The 27,739-nt window shown below is 48.3% G+C and overlaps 1 protein-coding gene across 1 annotated transcript in view; it reads left to right on the forward strand.

Moving 5' to 3' along the window:
- GALNS (galactosamine (N-acetyl)-6-sulfatase) overlaps positions 1–27,739 on the forward strand; it is a 186,296-nt gene that overhangs the window by 30,690 nt on the left and 127,867 nt on the right. The window contains exons 2-3 of the mRNA XM_086945806.1: positions 22,954–23,077; positions 24,837–24,911. Coding sequence (XP_086801932.1) covers positions 22,954–23,077; positions 24,837–24,911 — 199 coding nt within the window. The remainder of the gene's footprint in view (positions 1–22,953; positions 23,078–24,836; positions 24,912–27,739) is intronic.

A 27,739-nucleotide genomic window follows, 5' to 3' on the forward strand; every position in this document is an offset into this window, starting at 1 on the left:
TCCTATGCTTAACCCCTTGTATGCTGGTGACGAACCCCAGCCGTCACGCTCCGCGGTGCTCATGTGCTGATGACGGCTGGGGTTCGTCACGGCCCCGCCCTGTTCGTTTGTTTACCGCACAGCAGCGGAAACGAGCCAGCGGCGAAGGGGTTAAAGACTTTGCTGTAGAAATGGCAAAAGACTTTGTCCTTTTCTATCTCGGCGTGGATGGCAATGTGCTAATCCTATGTTTAAAAACTTTGATAGAAAAACAGACACTTGAGGTGAGCAGATCTAGAGTGTCGCTGGTTTTGAGAGTGCTCTAACAGGAGCTGCTTTCCACCTAAACTGGAGAACTACCCAGTGTTCTCTCCTTTTATTTTGCATATATGCAAATATGTATATATGAAAAACTGAGGAGGTCTAGCAATATTTGAAAAGGGCAATTAATTGCCAGTGCCCACTGGGGGCTTTATGAAATGAGAGGTTGATTTTCTACAATATATGAATTTAATCAAGCTACTGTGCAAGTTGGGAGATCAATTGATTTTTGGCTTACAATATGTTGCGGGCCATGTATCAATAGAGCAGCCCTACAATGAGTGGGAGGAGGGGGTTACTTGGATTTTATCTTTTGCAACCCTTTTTCCCTGGCTGATATTATGCGATTTGTAAATATGTATTTAGGAATTTATGAAGCGAGCCCTACATGAGTGTTCCCCTGTTACTGCACAGTATTTTATTTTTAAAAGTAACTTTGCGGTATTTTGCACAGAACCTTTCATTTACAGCATTGTATTGTAAATAGCCATTTGGCGGTATTTTGCACTGAAACCCTTTTACTATTATATACCTCCCGTTTTACATGGTATTTGTAACGTCAATTTCCATTGGTGCACTGTCACTTTAAGAGCCTATCTGTAATGCACGTAGTATGTCATGGTATCAAGCTTTGTGAGGAAGCAAAATGCGTCATGGCAGACGGGCTGGGCATAACAAAACTACTTTAAACCTTTGCACCAGCAATTTCTGGGTCCACTCCTCGTCATTTATGCCTGTGAAGGGCCTGTGTTGTTCGTGACGACTTTTCGAATATATATATATATATATATGTTTAGATTTTTGTTTCATGGATTGTATCATTTGTATAATTCATTTGTGTATTGCATTATAAGAGGGGTAGATGTGTTATTTGGGGAAAATGATCATTCCTTTTATATTGTATATTACAGTTATGTATTTATTTATTGTTATTTATGAGGTGTTTCTGGGAGCGTGCTCTCATGTATGACATTTCTTGGAGCAGGCTCTTTTTAATTGTCTAGAGCCTGTTTGCTCTTGGAACCTTGAGAGGAGTCGCTTGAAGGAGGTTTTGAGACTGGACGCTTCCTGAACCTCTCTGTACCTTTGGTGTTTCAACATGTATACATCTTGGAATAAACCTATTGAATTGAACCATGTGTGGGCTATACATTACAGTGCTGTAAGAGAGGGTCACATGGCTAAAGAATCCCTGAGGTAAAGGAGGTGTGCGAGAAGGTTCTTCTTCAGGAGGTAGAATTGATGGTAATCCAGAAGAGTGGGCTACCATTGGTGTGAAAAGAGTGAAAATTATGTTCGCCTCATGTTCCAAAATAACTATAATTTATGAGAGAGAGTCTTTGAGCTGATGTTTGTGGACAAGCAAAAGACGAGAGCCATGGATGCCAGATCAGTGGGACATAGTGGATAGGGAGAAACCCATAATATTGCAGGCTGCTTTGAGACATCCATTGGTTTTGGTGACAGGATCTTTGCAGAATAGATGTACGTATCAAGGAAAAGAGACAAAATATTGGGGTTGCCACATCAGAGAGAACTTGGGAAATGGTTGTACTCCAATACAAATCCGCAGGTTCAGATGAGGCAGGTTGAACTTGGTGGTAGTCTGCAGTTATTTGGCTCTAGATGAGTGATCCTTACTGCTTTGCGTATAAAAGCAGTAGAGTTTATCCATGTGGCGGCATTTGGGCGTGGTCAAGATGAAAGGGAGGATGCGTTGTGATTTGTGGTGGCCCTGGTTCGATCGAGTTGCAGAAAAGGCTGCAAGTGTTTTTGAGTGTAGCAACAGCAGCAAAGTGGTCAAGACTAAGTTCCCTCCCATGTGACGATCTTTAGGTAAATGACAGGAAGAGGTGGCATAAGATATTGAGGGTTCTCTGAAAGGGGAACAAGCCACACTATACTTGTTAGTGCTGGACAACCTATTCTCTACCCTTTCATTCAAAGGTTGGGAGCACTACTACTAAGGGAGAGAAGGCTAGGAAAGGCTGGGGCTTTGTCTTCAAACTTGTTCTCCGAAAACATGATCAAGATTTGGGAATATCTGAAGGACTCCATTTGTTGAACTTACTGAGTGCATCTTCCATCCTTGACAAACAGCTGGTGTCTTTTAAATGTTGACCTTTTGTCTTCCTGGTTCTTCTGTGAAAGTCCGTAATTGTGTTTCTTTATATCTGTTTTCTTTTCTTTCTTCTGTTATTTAAGATGGAAGATGTTTGGTGTCCTGGAACTTCCTTGCACATGGATTCCTGGTAGAGCGTGCGCTTGAACGGGGCAGGAGTACGGTTGGGCACTTGGGCTGGAGCTACAGCACTGGTGTCACTTAATAATCTTACCTCTGTGCCTTAGAATGTCTCCACACCTGTTGTTGCACCTCTGATTCCCTTGAGATGTGCACATTTTAGAGAAATATAACTAGCTGAGCAAACCTGGGCATTTAAATAGGCCAATTTTCAGGTTCAGTCCCAAAATAACAGTTTACTTCACTGACAGCACAGAGCCAGATACTGACCGGACCATGAAAAGAGGACTAGCTCACACCAACACTAACCATAGATATGGGATTTGTACACCCGCCTTGACCAATATGAGCAGGTAAGACTTACATTTATTGGCTTCCCAGTACTTCAGTGTGATGAACAGTGAATGGAAGGAAAGTGCAGGAAAGAGTTTGACATAAATGCAAGCATTTCTGGGGACTGCACCAGAAGGGCATGTTCAGTATCATTGGGTAAAGGTGGGAATGCCATGAGTTTATTAAACCTTTCTGTGAGCTGGTTTCTCTTTTCTGAAACCTAACATGTTACCATTGTTATTCCATTGCGATATGGAGAGTCCGAAATGTGTATTTCATGGGCAGAGCGATAACATTCTGGAGCAGATAGAAGATTGCGATATACGTTTGGAAAGGTTACCAGCCTGCACTTAATATTGCACTTAAAGAGCATCTTCTCACTGTGTGACTTTTTGTTTCTGCCTCATAAGAACTGTGGAATCCTATTTATCTTACATTGCACAGAGCCACAGTCCCACCTCTTACTGTGATATGCACCTAGAAGGCGTAGAGAAACTTCTCTCATTATGGGAAAGAAATAGTGGCTGGAATCAAGGGTGGACCGCAGGACGAGTTTTTAACCAGGAAATGTATTTAGTTTAGTTTTGAGTTTTTATAAAGCACCACATCCAGCCAAAGGTCTCTTGGTGCTAAGAAATAAGGGACCGAAAGGAAGTACAGTTGTCTGAGATGACTGAGAGAAAGAGAATGAACTTAAGTTTTTTTTTTTCTTCCAAAGTGGGTAGAGAGAGATATTCTGTTCAGTTCAGAAGGTTAATCATCTAAAAAATGAGAGGCTCTACTGGAGAACGTTTTCCCTCCATTGGACATTTCATAATAATGTGGCTGAATTGAGGCTGTCCAAAGGGTACTCTTTGGCACCTACGTGGTGATCTGAGTTTTATGTACTAGACAACGTTTTACTGTATTCTCTTGTCTGTTCAGAGCTAATGTGATTTGCCTAGGGTTGGCTTTGCCTTGCTAAAGTGGGGGCCAAGGCCACCAGTGTTGCTGCTTGGTTCTAGACTGTATGAGGACATTGCTGTTGAGGTTTTGATGTACCCCGGTAATTATAATTATAATAATCTAGCCAAAATCCTACTATTGCTTCTACTGCAGATCTTCTGCCTTCTTCGGAGAGAGGTGGCAGAATAGGTAAGCACATGAAGAGGCAACAGTTGAGACCTGTGCAACCATGGTAAAGTTGGCATCTAATCTGGTTCCTAAACCCTTTCACAGAGAAGCTGGGGACTGGAAAGGGAAATAGGTTAGTTGGCCAAAGATGGTACCCCAATGTTGCATCTTTGAAAATGCAACAGAAGACGACAGCCGCCCTCTTCTCACTCCCTAGGTGCACTTTATACTCTTTATTTCTCTAAACCTTCATTCAATTAGAATATGTGTCAACATTGAGTTTCTTTGATGAAAAGAGTGATGATTGATACTTAGACATTAGATGGTAGGTACATAGACTCTGAAACAAACAGGCCCGCATGTCTGTAATCCCATTTGGGAAAGAGTAGACATTATGCTGTATATGAATTAGTCACTATAGTTTGTGTAACACCCGCTTAGACTTTTAGACTTTGAAGATAGCCGTAGACACTACTATGCCGAACCTAGGCACCTCCCCACCACTTTTCACTTGGTATTGGTGCAGTGACTCAGTAGTGCACTGAGCCCTGTGGAACAGGCCTCAGTGCAAATACTCTGACCCTTTAAAGGTATATGTCTGATTGGCTCACCCACAATTTGCATAAGTTAACTTGCATAGAAGTCCCTAGAATATGTTACCACGGGTACAGTGGGCCTATAAGGTAAAGTGTCCCTCATGAATTGCTGCACTTATTGTGCCTCCACGAGTGTGACAAAGCTAAGCAAGACTCCCAGCCTGCCATTGCCGCGGGCAAGGCAGTTCTCCAACTGATAGCTCACCTTTGCCATTCAAAATAATGACAAAGTCCTGACCTCCCTTTTTACTATATATGTCACTCCTAAGCCAGGCCTACTGAGCCCTAGGGCAGGGTACCATGTAGTAACAAGCATTTACAATGCAATGGTTTTGCCTTTGTTAAAGTTAGAGCTATTGGCATTGCTCTTGACATTATTTTTATTTATGTGTTTTTTTTAAAACATAAATAAATGGCATTGTCATTTACAATGCCAATAGCTTAATCGCTCGCAAATGCATGACCTCTTGCATTTTACACCCACACAGAGCCACACACGCAAAGCCACCCACACACGCAAAGCCACACACACACACACATAGAGTCACCCACACACACATAGAGTCACCCACACACTCTGCACTCTGCACTCTGCACTCTGCACTCTCAATCTGCACTCTCAATCTGCACTCTGAACGGGACGGCCCCGGCAAACACGGGACGCCTGCTCACCCTGATTATACACCATACCAGGCCCCGTTTCTGGGCACCTTGGTGGCAATTGACCAGTTGTGATATTTATGGTACGCACTCCTGGATGAAGATCAAGGTATAGATGTCTTAGTAGGAGGCACTGCTGCTTAGGGCGGCGATAATTTGACTATCACTATGCCAAGAGCCAGGACGTCACTTACAGAGCATGGCTTCCACTCGCCTCCCTTGATTTAAAGATGCGTATGAGTGCCTGTAGTCTGGGTACCACTTGCGCAACGCCCCATGCTCAGTGAAGGTCACCGTGTGCGGATGTCAAACGTCTGCCATTCAGGTTCAGAGAGGCAGATATTTTCCCGCAGACGTGCTTGCGCTCAGGAAAGGGAGTATATTTGTGTGGCACCGACAGTAACCTGGAAGTGAGGGCAGATGAAACCCCCATCCCCGCCGCTCTTCCAGGGGCTCCCAGAGGAGGTGCAGGCTGCGTGATTAATAATATTTTAGCGTGGCTGTCCTCTCGGGTTGGGTTTTTTTACGCACAAGCTGTTAAATCACTCTGGAGGTGGAAGGCCCTGACATGTCTCCGGTTACGAAAACAAGCCCCGAAAATGAATGAAATTATTTCTGTGCGAGGGAAGAGCTTACGCACTGTCCACAGAGGTCACACTGCAGAATTGGGTGGGAATTAAGCGTCCCCAGATGTGCCTCGTGCTCCTCTTCGTGCCGGAGTTCAGCATAGCTGGAATATTTGGTGTCTTCTGCTGCAGCAACAGCTCTGAAGAGCCAGCAACAATTTGCAGTCTGCCCTGGCTGGATGGACTGGCCCCTGGGATAGGGTGGGGACCACATTAAGGTTGACGGGCAGTCATAGGAAGTGACTGTAAGAACCTACTAAATCCATGTTTTAGGGAACTGTGTTTTTCCATCCAGAATACATCTTCGAGCTCCCCATGATTTCATAAAAATCCATGTGATTACATGTGATAGCCTGACGGGGTGTCTGAAATCTATACTGTGGAATTAAGCACACCATTACGCAGCTTGTAAACTGTGCCAACACGTCGCCAGTAGTTCATTATAAATCAGATTCGAGGCCAGCTTTTAAGTGTTGAATGTGCGGTAATACGCAGGTGGAATCCTGCTTTCCTGTACTGAACCCCAGCTGTGGAGTAAATAAACACCCACTCTTAATTTCTGCTTTATTCTATGTGGGAGACTATAATCACCTTATAAAGGCTTGCACAATATTTTCAGCAGGCGTGAGATGACGTAATAAGAAGGTAATGTAGCAGAGTTGCTCCGTTTGCCAAAGAGATCGGTGCAGCAGTGCGTCCATAACGCTAAAGAAGAAAAAAAAAAAAAAGAAATAAAGTAGAGGGAGGAAAACCTACCGAAGCTAAGAATTCCAAGCAAGCAAAGGAGAGTGACAATGAACCGAAGTAGAAATGGGCGGGCGCTAAGTCCACTGTAAAGTACCAAAACGTCTGGCAACAGACAGAGGTGAGACATAATAAAAATAAAATGATGTACACAGTGGGCTTTGGATCCAGTCAGAGGAGTATTGGTCACTCACCTCCTGGTACAGGACAGCGAGGGGGGGGGGGCGGGAACGGGGCACAGGACAGCGAGGGGGGGAGGGCGAGAACGGGGCACAGGACAGCGAGGGGGGGAGGGCGGGAACGGGGCACAGGACAGCGAGGGGGGGGGGCGGGAACAGCACACGGTGTTCAATTATTCTCCTGGCGATGTGATTACTGCCAAAAGAGTCCACTTCAACATAAGAAATTCAAGGCATAGTGCATTTAATCAAAAGTTTGCTAATCCTCTTAATAGCACCATGCCCTGCTCCCAATTAGATAAAAGCCATACAGAAGAAACCATTTAAACCTTTGCGTTTTCAGTGGCAATGTAAACCGAGTGCATTCCAGATGATTTCTTGTTAACTGCAGTCAAATAGTAAGCCTAAACTTGCTCTAAATAGTATGGCAACCACGTGCTTGGGCGATACAAGTCTGAATGCAACCCCCTGGGCACCAAAAACAAACAAGCAACGGAGAGTGAAAGGGGAGGGGGGGGGCGGAACGGACAGCGGGAGGGGGCGGGAACGGGGCACAGGACAGCGAGGGGGGGGAGGGCGGGAACGGGGCACAGGACAGCGAGGGGGGGGGGAGGGCGGGAACGGGGCACAGGACAGCGAGGGGGGGGGCGGGAACGGGGCACAGGACAGCGAGGGGGGGGGAGGGCGGGAACGGGGCGGGAACAGCACACGGTCAGCGGGAGGGGGGGCGGGAAGGCAATGAAAAGGAAAAACAAGCACTCACCCACCTGGACTTCCTCCAACGTCGGCCGGCCGCAGAATGAGAGCAACATGGCGCCGGTCCCCAGGGATCTCGTTGCCTTCTCTAAAGGCAAACAGCTCGTTAGCCCCCGTATCAAGTCCCTTTAACCCTAAACAAGGAACATACCTTTCTCACCCCTCTCTCCCGGGACAGACTGGCTCTGCCTCTCCTTCAGAGGGTGACACCGTATTGCCTCCCTCAACAGTATTTGTCCGTGCTAAAGGGGCAAAGGTTTACTTCACACGTCCCGAGCACATCTCTCCCTTCTGGCCCACAGCTGCCCTGTCCGCGCCCCTCCCGGATCTCAGCAGACCCATCCCGGGCCGCGGCTACTCACACAGCCGTCTCCAGGAGCCTGCCGCGGCCGCTGTGAGTGCGCCCGGCTCCGCATCGCTCAGACCACAACCCCTCCTGCGCACAGCGGCCGGCACGCGACCCCGCGTCACCGTCTGGCCTACAATGAAAGAAATGAAGGAAGGACAATCCGGGAAGAGAAATCGATAACACCGAGAAGACATCAGGAACTGCATTTATTTATATCAGAGTCAACAGTCTGCCCTCAACCAAAGAAATGGAGACTTGTTAGAATATACGCTGTCTCTTACGTTGCTTCTCTTGAGGAGCTTTCATTGTTGCCAATTTAGAAACAAGCAACGCACGGCCCGGCCGGACCAGATTCGGGGGCGTTCCCGGCTTTTGGCTGACGTCGCGTGACGTCGGCAAAAGCCAAAGAATCTCTGGAACGCCCCCGAATCTGGTCCGGCATTGACGGACAGGCCCATCGTCCAATGGCTATGCTCCATTTATGGAGCTAGCCAATAAATGACGGGGGCCGTTCCAAACCACACTACAGTTCTCATTAGGTTTTCGCCTGCGAGAAAAAGATGCGCAGAAGCGCATCTTTTCGCCAGGCAAAACCTAAAAAGTGGAACATGTGTTTTACATGTTCCTGCAGTAAAAAACCCCAAATTTTTGTTTTTACTGTATGTTAGACCTGGCACCTTGGCGTGAGTCTCCCTTCCACTTTTTGCTGATGTGCCTCCGATGTTTTGCTGGTTTTCCGATACTCAGGGCACTGCGCCACGGCTGACCCGTGCCGCAGTGCAAGTGCTCCCTACTGTAAATTGTACATGCGATTGGTATCCATGATTGGTTCATTGGATTTACTGTTAGTCCCTAGTAAAGTGCACTAGGAGTGCCGGGGCTTGTAGATGCCAATACTGCTGGTGGGCCTGCAGCGCTGGTTGCGCCACCCACCGAAGCAGCCGTAAAGATGTGTCCGGGAACTGCGACCGCAGAACCCGCGTGCGGTCTCGTACCGTCACGCTAGCTGGGCAAGTGCACCCACTTGCCAGCCCCCGAACCTTCCCTTGACTACATATTAGTCACCCCTATGGTAGGCCTGCGGGCAGGGTGCGTTGTGGGTGCAAGGTAGGACAAGCCCTGAAGTGTGTGGCCGTCCTAGTAGTGACTTACCCCCAAAACCGTATTTCACTATTGAAGGCTACCTGCTCCATTAGGACAGACTGAGCTGCTGGAGTTATTACACCCTATAATCCCAGCAGGCTCAAGGAGCATGGTAGCGCGTCATGTTTAGTATGCCTGAACTCAGGATGATAAAATATTTCTTTTAGTAAAGTTTATTTTAGTATCCTGGGTTTGCAAATGCTACTTTTAGAAAGTTAGCATTTGCTTGCCTAGCCATTTCAGCCCGCCTCTGCTGGTATGTGTATCTGACTGTCTGGGACGTGTGAGTGACAGGGCTGGGAGGATGACAGGTGGTGACTACGCAGATTACACCTTAGTGGGAGGTAGGAGTGGCTCTTGACTCTGGATCTTGCTGTGCTCTACCACCACAATGCTGGCTCCACCCTCCTGGGGAGCGTCGGATGATTCAGCCGACACCTGGCCCAGGACGGGCGGAGCCCCATCAACAAGGTACTCTGGCTGCCCCTGTCCGCACAATGCAGGCTCCACCTCCTGTGGGGCGTCTGATGCGCCTGCCCCTCACACTGAAAGCAGAAGCCGGAGTACACCCGCCAGGGTACTCAAGGACTGAGAGTGGCTATGCAAAGGCCCCCCTGGCCTGCGAGAACAAAAGAAATGCCATATAAAAGAAGGAGCCCTGCTCCTTGAAAATTAGATCCTGTTTGGGCTACAGAAGGAACTCTGCCCGACGAGAAGGACCGGGAAGGACAAGGAAGAGTGCTGTCTCTTGCCTGTGTCTGGTGCCTTGCTGCCGAAGGAGAGGAAAAAGGAAAGACTACGAAAAGACTTTTGCTTTACAAGACTTTGTGCCAAACTCTGCTAAAAGATCTCCAAGGGCTTGAAACTGAACTTGCCCCCTGACCAGCGCCCCAGGACCAGTGGGCGCTACACCCTGAAGAAAGCAACTGCGTGTGCTGCTCCTCGTGGCAGTACCGACGGAGGAATCTCCTCCAAGGCAACGACATCCACCTGACCACCGTGACCGGGGCCCAGAGCAACAGCGAGAGCAAAGTGAGGGCCAGCCGCCGCTGGCCCGAACACCGTGACCGCAACTGCACCGGGAGCCCGAGAGCAAAGCGAAGGAGGACCTGTCCGGTCCGAGCTCTCGAGTTGACTGCGCAACGAGCAGCCAATCCACTTGCAAAGACGGACAGTCGCCCTGTGAGAGTACCCTAGGTCGGTACCTTGCCCGACAGCTCAGCTGTGAGCGCACAGCTGCACCGGCACTTGGCTGGGTACGTCCTGCACTTGAGGACCGTACTGCCACTTGCCGCCACCACGCAACCGCCGCCTCCAGGGTCGGAGCGGGCGACGAGGAGAGGACCCTGCCGCCACAGAACACCGCTGCCCCGGATGACCCGTGAACTGCTCGGCTGAGAGCCGCAACGAACAGCGAACCCGGGAAGGCAACGCGACGTGGGACAGATCCCCTGGGAGCCGCCTGCTCCACAAGAACTTTGTTGAACTGGGCAGAAGGCCCTCAAAGAACTCTTATTGCTCAAAAGAACTGTGGCAACTTGAACTAAGTAACTTGGAACCGCTACTTGAAAGTCTGATAACTGTATTCATAAGCCTGCTTGAATTCTATATAAAGATATATATATTTTTAAAGAATACAGTCTGGTCTCACTGTGTGGTGGGTTGGTTGTGACGGTGTAATATTGCAAGTGTTTAACCCTATGTGCCCCAAAGATTAGCCTACGACTGCTTAAGCCACACTACCTAGAGGGTAAGCAGAGGTTGTCTGGAAGGTAACCCTCAGCCCTGATGAGGAAGAGAGAGTCCCTGCTTGTCGCTAGTGTTACAACTGCGCCAACTAGAGCCTCCCCCTTCCTACATTGGTGGCAGCGGTGGGATTTTTCGAATTTACACTTGCAGTATCTATACCTTAGCTTCCGACCATTGCACAGTGATTTCAGTCCAGTTACTTAGCCACAGACTTTGCTTTTTGCTGAAAGAAGATTCCGAGTGTGAGAACCATGCCGGGCACGAAGAGCCTGGATGGAGCGGAGTCCACGACCTCTGAGGTGTTGGAGGTGGAGTGGGACGCCGCAAAGCTGGACAAATACTCAAAGACGGAGCTGAAGTTTTTCTGTAAGAAACTCAAAGTTCCGCACGCTGGTTGCAAGAATAAGCCAGAATTCTACAAGGCCCTGAAAGCCTGGATAGAGTCCAGAAAGGCCCCGGAGGATCAAGATGCCCTCGCGGAGCAAGATGCGACTGAAGAGCAGAATGCACCTATGGATCTGGTGGATCTCGAAAGGCAAGACAGCGTGCACAGCTTTGGTAAAGGCCTGTCGCCAGAGGAGCTGGCAGACAGGAAGGAAACAAGGAATCACGAAAGAAAGCTGGCAGAATTGAAAATCCAACTGGAGCTTGAAACAAAAAGAATGGCGCTGGAAGAGCGAAAGCACCAAATGGATTATGAAGTGAAAATGAGGGAGATAAGTCTCAAGGAGAGAGACTTGGATCGTCCTCCCTCTGGTGGCAGCACATCGCCATGCAGGTAGAGTCAAGAGTGCACATCCCGAAGGACGTAGTTAAGGAGTTCTTTAAGGGGGATGACATAGGACAGTGGTTTAGGGCATACGAGGTAGCCATGTCCTCCCACCGGGTCCCTGACAAGGATTGGGGAGCGGGGTTGTGGGGAAGGTTCCTTAGCGAAGGGCGAGATACCTTGCTAGATTTGCCCGTTGAGAAACAGAGATCCTATCCCCACATGAAAGAAGCTTTAATGCGCAGGTACGGGCTTACCCCTGAAATGTATATACAGAAGTTTAGGGGATGTACTAAGCGGCCTGGGAATACGTATGTGGAGTATGTGACTTATTTTTGCAGAGCACTGGATGGTTGGGTGAAGGGTAGCAAAGTGAATGATTTTCAAGGTCTCTTTGATTTAATTGCCTGGGAGCACTTGTCTGATCACTGTTTTCCTGAGTTACGCCAACACCTGATCGATAGCAAGCTGTCCAACCCGAGGAAGCTTGCTGAGGAGGCGGACCGCTGGCTCAGCACCAGGGTCCACAAGGGTCCCGTGGGAGACTCCGCCAAGAGTGGGCAGGGTCCCCAGCAGAAGAGTGGGGGGGACAAGGGGGGAAAACAGAAAGGGTTCCAAAAAGGCCCCCAAAGTAGTTCCCAGGGGAACCAGCAGCAAGGTTCTCAGCCTCCCCCACCCCCAAAGCAGAATGGGGCCCCGACAGGTAAACCTGTTCCAAAGGGGCCCTTCAATTGTTACAAATGTGGCGAGCCTGGGCACATATCCAGTGACCCCAAGTGTCGCCTGTTTGGAAAACCCGCACCCACTGGTGCTCCGCCCCGTCAAGTGACTAGTGTTCACTTAGGAGAAGAAGTGATGGTCCCGGGGGGTGGAGATCCTGTTCAGATGACCCTAGTCTCGCTAGGAGACAGTGAGATGATCCCTACGAACTACCTGCCCTCTAACACTAAGAAATATGGGCAGATGGTGATCATCAATGGCAAGGAAGCTGAGGCTCTTCGAGACACAGGAGCCAGTGTGACTGCAGTGAGGCAGCACCTGGTGTCTCAAGAGCAGGTTGTACCCCATGCCTACTGTAGGGTTATCAACGCTGATAATTCTGAGAGTCAGTGTCCGATGGCTCAAGTTCCCTTCGAGTGGGGGGGGGTCTCTGGTACTCTGCAGGTCTGTGTAAGAAAAACCATGCCTGTTGACTGTTTGCTAGGGAATGACTTGGAGCACTCCCCTTGGGAAAAGGTGGAGAAAACGACTCACCTGCGGATGGTGGGTCTGCCTGACTGGGCGTGCGTGGCCACCCGGTCAATGACAGCCAGTAGGGGTGATCAAGAGGTCCTGGGGCCTGAAGGAGAGGCCCAGGAACCGGCCTTAGGGAGAGGGCGCAGGGGGCGCGGGAAACCGGCCCCAGAGGTTCCCACGGTCCAGGAGGAAGCAGACCTTGAGGGGGATGCCCTGGAGCCTACAGGGGAACAGATCGCCGAACTGGGGGACCTGCCTGAGCTGACCCATTGGCAGCAAGAAGGAGGACCCTCCAGGGAGGAATTCTGCAAGGAGCAGAAAGAATGCCCCTCTCTCGTGGGTATGCGGCAGCAGGCTGCAGACCAGGCCAATGGTGTTCAGGCCAAAACACATTACGTGTACTGGGAGAACGACCTCCTGTATTCAGAGCCTAAGGCTGCTGAACCTGGGTCAGCCCGTGTGCTGGTGGTACCCCAGAAGTTCAGAGCCTTCCTACTGGGTCTGGCTCATGATGTGCCTTTAGCAGGACATTTGGGGATGGACAAGACCTATGACAGGCTTGTCACCCACTTTTACTGGCCCCAAATGCATAAGAGTTCAGACGCTCATTGCAGAACCTGTCCGACTTGCCAGGCAAGTGGGAAGACCAGAGGGAAGAACAAGGCTCCCCTCCAACCCTTCCCTGTGGTCGGTACGCCATTCCAGCGAGTGGGTATTGACATTGTTGGGCCTCTGGACCCCAAGACAGCCATGGGCAACAGGTTCATCCTGGTCTTGGTGGACCATGCCACCCGGTACCCTGAAGCCATCCCTCTGAGGACAGTGACGGCCCCCGTGGTGGGACGTGCACTGATGGGAATTTTCTCACGAGTAGGATTCCCTCTAGAGGTGGTGAGCGACAGGGGGACCAACTTCATATCCAAGTATATGAAGTCCCTTTGGCAAGAGTGTGGCGTAACGTATAAGTTCACCACGCCTTACCATCCCCAAGGTAACGGGTTGGTTGAAAGATTCAACCGAACCCTGAAAGGCATGATCATGGGCCTAGAAGGTCCGATGAGGCGTAAGTGGGACGTCCTCTTACCATGCCTACTCTTTGCATATCGCGAGGTACCCCAGAAGTCCCTAGGGTTCAGCCCCTTTGAGCTACTGTACGGTCACCCCGTGAGAGGAACACTGAGTTTGGTAAAGGAAGGCTGGGAGCAATCTCCCAGGAAACCTCCCCAGAATGTATATAGCTACATGCTGGCCTTCAGAAACCAGACCAGGCGCTTCAGACAACTTGCCGAGGCAAATCTGGAAGCCAGCCAGGAAGAGATGAAGCGGTGGTACGACCAGAATGCCACTCTGGTCGAGCTTCAGCCTGGACAAGAGGTGTATGTCCTGGCCCCAGTGGAGCCCTGTGCCCTTCAGGATAAGTGGACAGGCCCATTCGAGGTTGTGGAGCGCAAGAGCCCCGTGACATACTTGGTGGACATGAAGACGCCCAGGAACCCTTTGCGGGTCCTACATGTCAACCGCCTCAAGCCCCACTTGCGAAGGTCCGAAGTGGGCATGTTGTTGGCAACTGATGACGGAATGGAGGAGGAGTCGGAGCCTCTCCCTGACCTCTTAGTGGCCTGTGAGAAAGACGGGTCAGTGGATGGAGTTAACCTCTCACCCACCCTGACCCCCGAACAACAGGAAGACTGCCGCCGGTTGCTGGGGCAGTTTCCAGATCTGTTCTCCCTGGTTCCGAGTGTCACAGATTGGTGCGTCCATGACGTGGACACCGGAGACAGCTTACCTGTGAAGCATAAGGCTTACAGGGTAACTGACAGGGTCCGGGCCTGCATCAAGGAGGAGGTCTCCAAGATGCTTGCCCTGGGGGTGATTGAGTCTTCCTTGGTCCAGCCCCGTGGTCTTGGTTCCGAAGGCTGCTGCGCCGGGAGCCACACCCGAACTCCGGTTCTGTGTGGACTACAGAGGACTCAATTCAGTCACGAAGACTGATGCGCACCCCATCCCCAGAGCTGATGAGCTCATTGATCGGCTAGGGGCTGCTCGGTTCCTCAGTACGTTTGATTTGACGTCTGGGTACTGGCAGATCGCCTTGACCGATGGGGCAAAGGAGAGGTCGACATTCTCTACACCAGATGGGCATTTCCAGTTCTGGGTTATGCCATTTGGGATGAAGAATGCCCCTGCCACCTTTCAGAGATTGGTCAACCAGGTGTTGGCTGGGCTGGATGAGTTCAGTGCCGCCTACCTGGATGACATCGCGGTGTTCAGTGGCACATGGCCAGAACACCTGCGACACCTCTGGGAAGTGTTGATGGCCCTGCGCAGAGCAGGCCTCACAATCAAGGCAAGCAAGTGCCAGATTGGGCAGGGTTCAGTGGTGTACTTGGGACACCAAGTTGGGAGTGGCAAGGTAGCACCCTTGCAACCCAAAATTGAGACCATCCTGGCTTGGGAACCCCCCAAGACCCAGACTGCAGTGAGAGCCTTCCTGGGGCTCACTGGGTATTACAGGAGGTTTGTCAAGGGCTATGGCACCATCGTGACCCCCTTGACAGAGCTGACTTCGAAGAAGCAGCCCAGGAATGTGATTTGGACTGACACCTGTCAGAAGGCTTTTGACACCCTGAAGACTGCCATGTGCACGGCGCCCGTGCTCCTGGCCCCTGATTTCTCCAAGGAATTCATAGTGCAAACAGACGCTTCAGAGCATGGTGTAGGGGCTGTTCTTTCACAGATGACTGAGGAGGGCTTTGACCAACCCGTAGCCTTCATAAGTAGGAGGTTACTTCCACGGGAAAGTAGGTGGAGTGCAATAGAGCGTGAAGCATTTGCTGTGGTCTGGGCGCTGAAGAAGCTAAGACCCTACCTGTTTGGGTTTCACTTCCGAGTTCAGACGGACCACAGGCCCCTCAGATGGTTGATGCAAATGAGGGGTGAGAACCCGAAACTGTTGAGGTGGTCCATTTCTCTACAGAGTATGGACTTTACGGTGGAACACCGCCCTGGCACCGATCACGCCAATGCTGACGGTCTGTCCAGATTTTTCCGCCTTAGTGATGTGGAACTCCCTGGGGAAGGGTAGTTCCCCCCACATTTCAGCTGGAGGGGACACATGTTAGACCTGGCACCTTGGCGTGAGTCTCCCTTCCACTTTTTGCTGATGTGCCTCCGATGTTTTGCTGGTTTTCCGATACTCAGGGCACTGCGCCACGGCTGACCCGTGCCGCAGTGCAAGTGCTCCCTACTGTAAATTGTACATGCGATTGGTATCCATGATTGGTTCATTGGATTTACTGTTAGTCCCTAGTAAAGTGCACTAGGAGTGCCGGGGCTTGTAGATGCCAATACTGCTGGTGGGCCTGCAGCGCTGGTTGCGCCACCCACCGAAGCAGCCGTAAAGATGTGTCCGGGAACTGCGACCGCAGAACCCGCGTGCGGTCTCGTACCGTCACGCTAGCTGGGCAAGTGCACCCACTTGCCAGCCCCCGAACCTTCCCTTGACTACATATTAGTCACCCCTATGGTAGGCCTGCGGGCAGGGTGCATTGTGGGTGCAAGGTAGGACAAGCCCTGAAGTGTGTGGCCGTCCTAGTAGTGACTTACCCCCAAAACCGTATTTCACTATTGAAGGCTACCTGCTCCATTAGGACAGACTGAGCTGCTGGAGGTATTACACCCTATAATCCCAGCAGGCTCAAGGAGCATGGTAGCGCGTCATGTTTAGTATGCCTGAACTCAGGATGATAAAATATTTCTTTTAGTAAAGTTTATTTTAGTATCCTGGGTTTGCAAATGCTACTTTTAGAAAGTTAGCATTTGCTTGCCTAACCATTTCAGCCCGCCTCTGCTGGTATGTGTATCTGACTGTCTGGGACGTGTGAGTGACAGGGCTGGGAGGATGACAGGTGGTGACTGCGCAGATTACACCTTAGTGGGAGGTAGGAGTGGCTCTTGACTCTGGATCTTGCTGTGCTCTACCACCACAATGCTGGCTCCACCCTCCTGGGGAGCGTCGGATGATTCAGCCGACACCTGGCCCAGGACGGGCGGAGCCCCATCAACAAGGTACTCTGGCTGCCCCTGTCCGCACAATGCTGGCTCCACCTCCTGTGGGGCGTCTGATGCGCCTGCCCCTCACACTGAAAGCAGAAGCCGGAGTACACCCGCCAGGGTACTCAAGGACTGAGAGTGGCTATGCAAAGGCCCCCCTGGCCTGCGAGAACAAAAGAAATGCCATATAAAAGAAGGAGCCCTGCTCCTTGAAAATTAGATCCTGTTTGGGCTACAGAAGGAACTCTGCCCGACGAGAAGGACCGGGAAGGACAAGGAAGAGTGCTGTCTCTTGCCTGTGTCTGGTGCCTTGCTGCCGAAGGAGAGGAAAAAGGAAAGACTACGAAAAGACTTTTGCTTTACAAGACTTTGTGCCAAACTCTGCTAAAAGATCTCCAAGGGCTTGAAACTGAACTTGCCCCCTGACCAGCGCCCCAGGACCAGTGGGCGCTACACCCTGAAGAAAGCAACTGCGTGTGCTGCTCCTCGTGGCAGTACCGACGGAGGAATCTCCTCCAAGGCAACGACATCCACCTGACCACCGTGACCGGGGCCCAAGCAACAGCGAGAGCAAAGTGAGGACCAGCCGCCGCTGGCCCGAACACCGTGACCGCAACTGCACCGGGAGCCCAAGAGCAAAGCGAAGGAGGACCCGTCCGGTCCGAGCTCTCGAGTTGACTGCGCAACGAGCAGCCAATCCACTTGCAAAGACGGACAGTCGCCCTGTGAGAGTCCCCTAGGTCGGTACCTTGCCCGACAGCTCAGCTGTGAGCGCACAGCTGCACCGGCACTTGGCTGGGTACGTCCTGCACTTGAGGACCGTACTGCCACTTGCCGCCACCACGCAACCGCCGCCTCCAGGGTCGGAGCGGACGACGAGGAGAGGACCCTGCCGCCACAGAACACCGCTGCCCCGGATGACCCGTGAACTGCTCGGCTGAGAGCCGCAACGAACAGCGAACCCGGGAAGGCAACGCGACGTGGGACAGATCCCCTGGGAGCCGCCTGCTCCACAAGAACTTTGTTGAACTGGGCAGAAGGCCCTCAAAGAACTCTTATTGCTCGAAAGAACTGTGGCAACTTGAACTAAGTAACTTGGAACCGCTACTTGAAAGTCTGATAACTGTATTCATAAGCCTGCTTGAATTCTATATACAGATATATATATTTTTAAAGAATACAGTCTGGTCTCACTGTGTGGTGGGTTGGTTGTGACGGTGTAATATTGCAAGTGTTTAACCCTATGTGCCCCAAAGATTAGCCTACGACTGCTTAGGCCACACTACCTAGAGGGTAAGCAGAGGTTGTCTGGAAGGTAACCCTCAGCCCTGACGAGGAAGAGAGAGTCCCTGCTTGTCGCTAGTGTTACAACTGCGCCAACTAGAGCCTCCCCCTTCCTACACTGTAGAAAGACTAGTAGCCCCATTGGCGAGTTTAGGGTTACGCACTGACATTCCAGCAGTCCTAACTTCTGAATGAGACTACTAAAGTTGGTTCTTAAAGGTATCAAAAGAATCATTGCATTAAACCCAGTTTGCTGCCTGGTTTGATACCCAAGTCTAATTTAATGTAACTTTTAAACAAATGGCAACTTTAGAAAGTGATATTCACGTGCACTGACAGAGCGCGTGCCGGGGTGGCACGTCCTATACTTTGCCTTTAGCATCACAAGAAGTTGAATTACATCACACTTTGGAGTACAGTCTACCCCATTTTTGCAAAAACTTTAGAAAGTTGCCATTCTGTTGCCCAACTTTCCAGCGAGCTCTTATGTTTGTTGGCCACAAGACAGCCAAATGCCCTCTGTGGGGAGGTGTGAATGACTCTCAAGAAGGAACATAAAAAGCCAGCTGTTGAAAGAGGTGTTACTTTTCACTGGCAGGAAAGCCAAACCGGGTATGACCCCCACAGGTGTGCTTCAAAGGTCCTTTGAAGGGCAAAGAGTGGGCACTCATGAGAAGTGCTGCTCTTTTGTTCTGATAGACAGGTTGGCATCAGGGACATAGAGGGGGAAATAGTTGACAAACCAGTTTTCCCATGGATATGTATGCCACAGGTAGCCATACATCTAGCGTGGGATACCAAGCTCGACACACTGACAGACAGTTTCTGTCATCTTGAGAGTGGGCAGAATATTGCATTCTGGGATGGCAACATGCCACACTTTGCAGGAAGTTGTAATCAGGCATGGATGGAACCTAGTAGCTGATTGACTTGCAGTCAATGCATCTTCTATGGGCACGTTCTTGTCATGAAAGTGGCACATCTGGCACCCAGACCGCGGAGCACGTCTACATTAGAGAGAGGACCTAAGAAGCGCTGCCCTGCTTGTCCCGTGAACTGGCAAAGAGAAGCTGCATTAAAGACTGGACTTCACCTGCTGTTACTTGAGCTAACCAAGAAGGACTGTGCCTGTGGTGCCCTGCTAGAGGTAAGTCGTCCCAAACAGAAGAAGTGAATCCAAGAGTCAGTTGCCTGACTTCCTGTCCCAGCTACAAGGCTACAAAAGCTGAATAAGTCTACCTTGGCTAGTTGGTAGCCACAATCACTTGACTGCCACTGACCATTGAAGTGCAGCCTGAAAGACAGAGTCTCAACACTCAAAGGTTGCACCCGAATCGGCTGGAACCAGGAGAGTTGTCGGACTGCAGTTTGGTCGCCTAAGAAGGACAGTAGTCTTAGTTACAGGGAAACAGCTGGTTTTACAGTAACCTTAGACCAGTGCCAACTGTTTTTGACTGAACTTCAACTGGACTTCGAGGGACATTGACTTCTGTGGCCCAAGTTACCCCACCAGATCCATAGACTGAGGGGTGACCTCATGAAGAACCCCATCATCAGATCAACATTCATAGCATTCTTCAGCATCTTCAGCATCCTGTATCCTTTGCATCAGGACCACTCCATTGATATCTATTGCCATTTTCCTAAAGAGCCTAGTACCGGACTGGAGGCTGCTTTGACTGCAAAGTAACTGTCTTGCCAAGCCGCTTTGGCCTCTGTGACTCGCTCCCTGTTGCAGTTGGTTGCCCAGACTGAGCCAGAAAAGTCATGCTCAACCGTACAAAAAGCTTTCAAAGTTTTATAAGTAACTGCTAACTGCGGTAGTGGCCAATGCTTGTTTGCAATTTGAATGAAAAGCAGTGACTTATGATTTGCTTAATAATTTATATCTCTGCAACCCGTCGGTGAATTTTGTTCATTTTGCTGTCTATTAATTCATTAAAAAAAGAGCTATTTTTATAAATTGGAGTCAGATTTTCTGTGTGTCGCATTTCTTTTGTTATATAAGTAATATGGTACTTCTAAATCCTTTGCACTTGATCCTTTGACAAGCCCAACTTCTCAAAACCACAGCTAGCCAGGGTTGAGCTAAGGTTTTGCAAACAAACCTGGCTGGATCCTAGACAGACTTGTGAGTTTATTACACAGTAAGGTCGCACAACGACCCCATATAATAAGCTGCTTTCCTCCAACATAGTTACTGGCTAACTGTGTCAAATATTCCTGATTCTTAAGAAACAGGTTCTTACTTGTTTCAGTATAAACAAGCAAAGTCAATAGGCATGGCCTGTGATTATTTTTATGTAAATCTTTGTGTTTCCCTCTTTCCCCAAGGCTGGCATGCCTTTTGGTCTTTTGGTTGACGTTTCTGTAAATAGGATTTTTTTACATGGTGGGATAGCTAGCCCCCACATCACCCTCCTCCTTTTGCAGCTGGGCTTCGGAACGGCCATGGCAGAGTTCCACCACTACCAATAAATTCCAGACCTTCTTCAATTCCTGTCTGAGGAAAATCCTCCAAATCCGCTGGCCAAACACCATCAGCAACAATGATCTATGACAGCGGACTTTCCAACTCCTGCTCATGAAGAAATCATGAAAATATGCTGGGGCTGGAAAAGTCACACCCTCCACAAGCTCGCATCAAACATCACCAACCGAGCCCTCACCTGGAATCCTCACGGGAAAATGAAAAGAGGAAGGCCAAGAAACAACTGGCAAAGAGGTGGGTTACACCTGGAGTCAGATTGAAAGAAAAGCCCCAGACAGAGATGGCTGGAGAGTCCTGGTTGATGGCCTATACCCCAGGAGGGGTAGTAGCCATTAATAACGAAGTGTTCATTTTTTTGCAAACATTTGCAATTGGAATTAAAAGTGTAAAAATACTAAGGTAATAAAAATGTAAAAATATCTAATGCTGGTGTGCATACATTGTTCATTACATGGTGGAGTGCAAAAACAATTACATGAAAAATTACCCATTTCAAGAATAAATAAATAAATGACACTAAAGTGGGCTACTTTCTAAAGGGATGAAACATGTGCAAGAACAAAATACCTACTCACAGATAAAAAGCCAGTAGCTGAGTGGCCAAACCCACTTTACCATGTCCTAGGCTGTAGTGGGCGGAACCAAAATGTGAATGACACTTGATCAGACGAATGGGTGCAGGGGGCAGACCACAGGCCTCTCCTTGCATTTGTATCTGTATATATTTTTACATTTTTGTATTTTTAATTTGGTTTTAAACATGAGGCTGGCGAAACAGCTAAAACTGTCACAAGGCTAGACCTAAAGATTAGAAAAAAGGAATGCAATGAAATAAGGTCCATGGTCATCAAATTCATTAAAAGGAATGAAAGGCTTGAGTTAGCAGTAAGAACTGGGTTGGTTTTCCTCATTGAAATCAATGGCGATAAGAGTCTTACCTAAATTACCCATTAAAGTGAGAGCGTTGGCTATCTCAACTGCGAGGATGGTCCCATCATTCGCAAGCGGCAAACTAGTGCTATACTAGGAAGTTGCAGGCAACCAACTTTTACCCACATAGAGGTCACACATGGCTTGTGAAAGCTTGCTTTTATAAGCTCTTTGATTTCGCATTTTTGAGCTTTGTTGCTTGAGTTTTATTTTAAAGTCACATTGGATAAACTCTCATAGATGGACACTCAATATTTATTTGACTGTTAGTATGGATGTAACACTATACATATATTCATACCCAGATTGCTGGAACCGGGGTCACATGAAATGTTACATTTTTCTCTTGAACGAAAAATAGAATCTGATAAGTTTTTCCCGTGTCTTTCCTTCTGTCGCTGCTAGTAAATTGCTCTCATTCTGGCAAACAGAAGCAGGTTGCACCCTGGGGAGGTTCTTCTAAATGTGTGACTCACCCAGTGCCCATAGACTTGGCACATAACTATCAAATTCAAGATCTAGCAATTCAGGAAATACCTCATGAGGAAAAAGCAATGTCCTTCTTTTATTTTCAGTATTCTATTACAATTCAGGTAGATTTGCAGTTATGCAACCAATCACAGGCATATTTTTTGGTCATCATCTAGATTAGAGATGGCAAACCATTAGGAAGTATCCCAATTGTTTGAAGTAACCTATCATCGCCCTTTCGAAAATTTGTATTCAGTTAGTTTCCTTTTTACTTGGCCCAGCATGTTTAATCTACTTCTATTAATTTGGGCAACTGGTCGCTTTCCAGAGGATCCCGGCTAGCACAGCTCAACCAACCACCTCCTCTTGCATAACTGTATCCTCTTGACTCTCTCTGCCTTAAGGTTTTGGTATGATGATTTTCCACCAAACCAAAGTAGGCATGGGAATCTAGTTTCTGCATGGAGCTACGGTAGGTTTCACCTGTTCATCACTGCTTGCTGTCTGATCAAGTGTAGTCCATGCTGGTGCGGTTTTTATGTTTATCCATTTCTGTATAGGAAAGTCTTAATGATATTAACAAAGCTTATATCATGTATTAATATAATAGAGACGCTTCCCACATATTTTGTGTGAATGTTAAACACAGTTTTGAACCACTGGTAGGTGTATTGACCTTCTGAACGTCCATCTGAAATTGATCATTGTGTAGATGTTCTACTACTGTCAGGATTGTGAGGATGATGTGGTTTGCCAAAGACCGCGTACAGTTCTACAACTGAGGCACTGGGTGTTTCCCTAATGTGTACAGGGATCATACACAGAGCTTTGAATGCCAATCGGTGATCGGTAGAGAGAATGCAGATCTCTTTGTTTTGTGCTCTGTCTGACTTGTTCCTTGCTCTGATTCCCTCTGTTTCGCTTCACAGATGGGATGGGGAGACCTTGGTGTGTACGGCCAACCCGCCCAGGAGACGCCCAATTTAGACCGAATGGCAGCAGAGGGGATGGTGTTCACAGACTTCTACACAGCCAATCCGCTGTGCTCTCCATGTAAGCAAACTTACATTCCCATTGAATGTGGGTGATCGATTTAAGATGTTTAACATGATGTCCTAAAAGTAGTGTTTGTAAACACATAAAGCCAAGATTGGCAAATAAACACATTGATGCAAAACAACACACTTCGAGGCATGCATGCACAGACAGACCAAAATGCCCACAAGCACTCATATAGACAAACCAACAAGCACGAGGACCCAAATGCAAACACAAACAACACACCTGCAGGCACCCTTGTGCACATACAACACAAAGACACGTGTACCTTAAAATACCCAGGCACTCACAGGCAGGGCTAAAAAAAACATTAATATACTCTAGGGAGGATGGTGTGTGTATGTATGTGCTTGTGTGTGTGTATATCAATGTATTTAAGCGTGTAAGTGGGTACATGGTCTGATGTGTTTTAGGACACACACGGATCAATTAGATGTATAGCAATTAAAAAACATACATTTGCTACAGTCTATAATGTGGCAGCACTTTCAAACTGCAGGTAAGAAAAGCTCTTAATTTGAGAAAACAGTTGATGTGAAAATAGGAATGGCATAATTGCAAGCAGAACAGAAAACAAAAAGCGCATACTGCTCTTCATCTAGACAGGCGGGCTCTGAAATGCACTAACGGTTTACAGAAATGTCTGATCCTCAATAATAAATGTCTGATCTCCAACATGAAAAAAAACCAGGACAGGCGTTTCATTAAAATGATGCCCCAATAACATAAGTACTTTCCATTCTAATGTTGCAGCACATGGATTCCACACATCATCATGCCCTTCCTTGCCAAGAACCATCCGGAAAATTAAAAATGTTTGCCCTGACGCTCCTATTCCATTCTTGTTGGATGGGAAATAAATCAGCCAAGTAGGCCAGTAAGGCACAATAAAAGCCAGGTTACTGAAATTGCAGCTGGTGTTTATCCCAGCCACACTGCCCCACGGAAAGACTAATTTGATAGGATTGACATGCGAATTACAGAGAAAACTAGCTGCACAGGTTAAATCCTGAGTTGTGCGTAAAGTAAAGAGATAGACGTTCAATACAAGTCCCCTTGTAGTATGCAGTTAGTAGAGAATCACAAAATACCGATCTATCAGGTGATGCATTGTCCCTTTTCCTACAATGGCGGAGGCTCTGGGAATAAGGCGATGGAGGGCCATGACAATTCCGCTGGAGGCCTCTTTGGTGACCATGCAAGAGGGATCATCAGACACTGGTGAAGTTTTGCTTTGAATGGCTGTTACTAGTCTACACCCTTAAACTCTTCCTTGCAATTACCATTGAAAGAAGCCCTTTTGTGGCCGCTACGTGATAGATCCGTGTCCACTACCAGTTTCCGTGCTGGCTCGCTGCATATTGGTCCTCGAAGATTTTCATTGGATAGCTCTGTTCTGTCCACATCCCTTGTGTCAGTATCTGGAGGTGTCACCACTCTTCTTCCAGTAGAGCTGAGCAGGTCCTTGCTCCCTCCCCCGCTGACATCTACAGCTACTTCATCCCTACTTCCCACACTCTTGTGCTTTTTTAATCAGTGGTCTCTGCCCTTGCCGCCTTGCTCCTCCTGGCTCTCAAGCAAGGCGGTTCGAGATCCATAGTATTTCTTATCATGTGTTCCCCCATGCTTTCTTTGTGTAGTCTCTTGTTCTCTGTAAACTTGTTCTGATGCAAAGTCCCCATGTTTTCTTGTGAATATAATACACAAATCTGCCCATGAATGCTGCAGCATGTCTTTGCTTCTTTGCCCACAGCCAGAGCATCCCTCCTGACCGGCCGCCTCCCCATCAGGAATGGCTTCTACACAACAAACGCGCATGCCCGAAATGGTAAGACAGCTTTACAACTTCTCTGTTGTTAGCAATGTTCAGTAGCTGGTTGGGATTCAGAATGCAAAAAGTCCACCAAGGCTCAGTCCGTTTCAGCCCTTCATTTGTGTTGATGGTTGAGGTGGTGAGCTCTGGCACTTTTGGGCTGGCGGAGGACTTCTTTTTCATCATCAGACTTTGACCCAGGCAAGGACAGGGAAAGGCAGAAAGGGATGAGGGAGAGAAAGATGGAACACACTTTAGCATGGGGAGAAAGGGATGGAAGAGAACCTGCAAGAGTGAGATGAAGAGACATCTAGTCTAGGATGGTGGAAGAAAGAGGCACAAACTGGAATCAAGACTAGGTAGCCTTGGGATTCGCCCATCTGCAGTTAAACGACAGGTTCCTGAGACAAACGATGGGCCCTTGCAATTTTTGGTTTAACAAATGAAGCGTTGGAAATGGGTTTATTATACCGAAATGTCTTTAAAGATATGTCACACTAGATGAACTGACTTCTCCCTTTATCACCTCTGTTGAGGGCTCGGGCATGGGTATGTTTTGCAACCCTCTTAAATGTTCAGTGGCACAAGAATGCTCTAATATGACTGTACAATGCTGAGAATAGTACAGGTGTTCTGACTATTTACTCTGTGCAGAGTGCAGGAGTATGTTAAACATGGTATTCTTCTACCATATCAGTCTACAGCCACCAGGAGGCCACATTGCAGCAATTCTTTGGTTTGTAAAGAGACATACACTTTTTTTACTCTAAGAAAACCTGGTATAAGTAGCATTGCACAGTCACGCTGTCATTCTGTATAGCCACAAACCAGTTGCAAGATCGTTTGTTAAACCTCAGTACTTGTGCTGTGAAGTAGCAACAGTGATTACCTGAAAAGCCATGTTATCTGTGTCATGCCATCTTGGGTCAAATGTGCCTTTTATTTCTGATGCAGCAAAAGGAGACCCCGTTTCAAATTCAAGGTACAGATATATGTAGTGATGAAGGTGTATACATGTAGCCCTCCAAGACTCATCCAATACCTCATCTTTCCCCCTAATCCACTTCTAGAGGCTCTCCCCAATATCTCCTTTACTGATCCCAAATCTCCTACTAAGATCTCCCAAAAACCCACGTTCTACCCCCTTCCCTCTTCAATCCCTCCACTATCCTTTGCAATCCAACTAACAGACTCATATGTCCACCGCTCAAATTAATGTCATATTTCCTTATACTAATTCACCACTAATCCTTTTTGGCTTCCAGAGTAACGTGATACTCGCCAAAAAGCACTTTGACGCCTCGTCAGGGGTAGCAAGCGCTATATAAATACAATTGTCACTCACAGTGATGCAGAAGGAGCGGGTAATGTGAAGGCCATAGCTAGGGCATCCTTCAAGAGGAATTCTGGAGCCTGCACTTCTAGAAGCATTTCTGAGAATGAGGGGTGTCGGGAGCCGCTTTATTGGAAATTACACTTAAAACATATTGGGCATATTTGCCATCAACTCTTATGCATGGGCATCCTGATGGAAAAGGCAGGTGGAAACATGGACCATAGAAAGGTACTATTGGTTAGTAAGGTTTCTTTACCCAACACAACACCAATCCGGATATTACATTTTCCAATGTAGTACCGACCTGTAGGCCACTCTCAGTGGAACAACTTTGGGAAACTCCCTATAAAGAGTGAAGCTACTGTATTGCTGCTGGACAGAAGATTGCTTCCCTGAACTGGGCTTCTAGACCCATCCACTGGCCAGTGGAACTAGAAAACCTCTTAACTCTGAGCTCCTGCTCTTCTGATATTACAGAGTGGAACTGACCCATTGAGTCAACCGTACAATGAAAATGTGTGACCTCCAGAAGCTTTGCACACAAAGAACAGGCACAAGATATCCACTGAGTTTCTGCCTCTGAACATTCTTCTGCCTGGATCTTTTTCAGCACCCCAAGAGCTAGCCACACACTTCTCCACCAAGTAAATCTGAGGTTGAGGGGTCCCCATAAGCCACTGATGCCTGTAGCCGGTTCCTGCCTGAGCGACACTTTCCTGAAAAGGTGAAAGTAGCTTTTATTTTTGTTTCCAACCACTCCTCCTAGGTCAACAACCTCATTAAATTACAGTTTAGGCTGTTCATTGAACTTCACATTTTTAAAAGGCTTTTTAGCCTCCCACAAATGTAATATGCACCCAATGACTCCAATTTTAGCAGAACCCCATTTTGACCTATTGCATTGGCAAAGATGAGTCATTTGCCGGATCTCATGACTATGAGATCCGACAGTGATACACATAGCTCTCGTGTGATCCTAACCTTTTGTGCCATGTCTTGCCTTTAGTGACATGGGTTTGCAGAAGCTGCAAAGACTTCATTATTAAGCTCTTTTTGCTCTACTTTGGGATAATTCCTGTTTATGGACCAAAAGAGGGCCCTGGAGAAAATAGAATAAAGGAGGTGGAAGCAGGGGAAACTAGATAAGAACCGAGATGTTTTCCTGTTGAGGTTGGACAAGTTCCCATGCGTGCAGGCAGCAGACCATAGACCATCACCCCCAAGACAAGCACGCCAAAGAACCGAGCCTCAATCCAACACCCCTCATCATGCACATCTGCTGGCTCGTCTGGTGCAAGATACCTGGGACCAGGTTGTCTTGATGGGATTGGGAGGCCGAGTCTAGAAACTGACAGCGAATGATTCGTGGTGGTGTCAGAGGAGCTGCTGAATTAATAAAGTAATTAATTACTTAAGTTTTTAAAAAAATGGATGGAGAAACTCAAGTATGTTTGTGTAGAGAATGGGTTTACCAGGCTCTGGGAGAGGGTTGTAGAAGAAGGCAGTC

The sequence above is a fragment of the Lissotriton vulgaris genome, chromosome 12 (genome assembly GCF_964263255.1).
Source record: "Lissotriton vulgaris chromosome 12, aLisVul1.2, whole genome shotgun sequence".
Classification (NCBI taxonomy): domain Eukaryota; kingdom Metazoa; phylum Chordata; class Amphibia; order Caudata; family Salamandridae; genus Lissotriton; species Lissotriton vulgaris.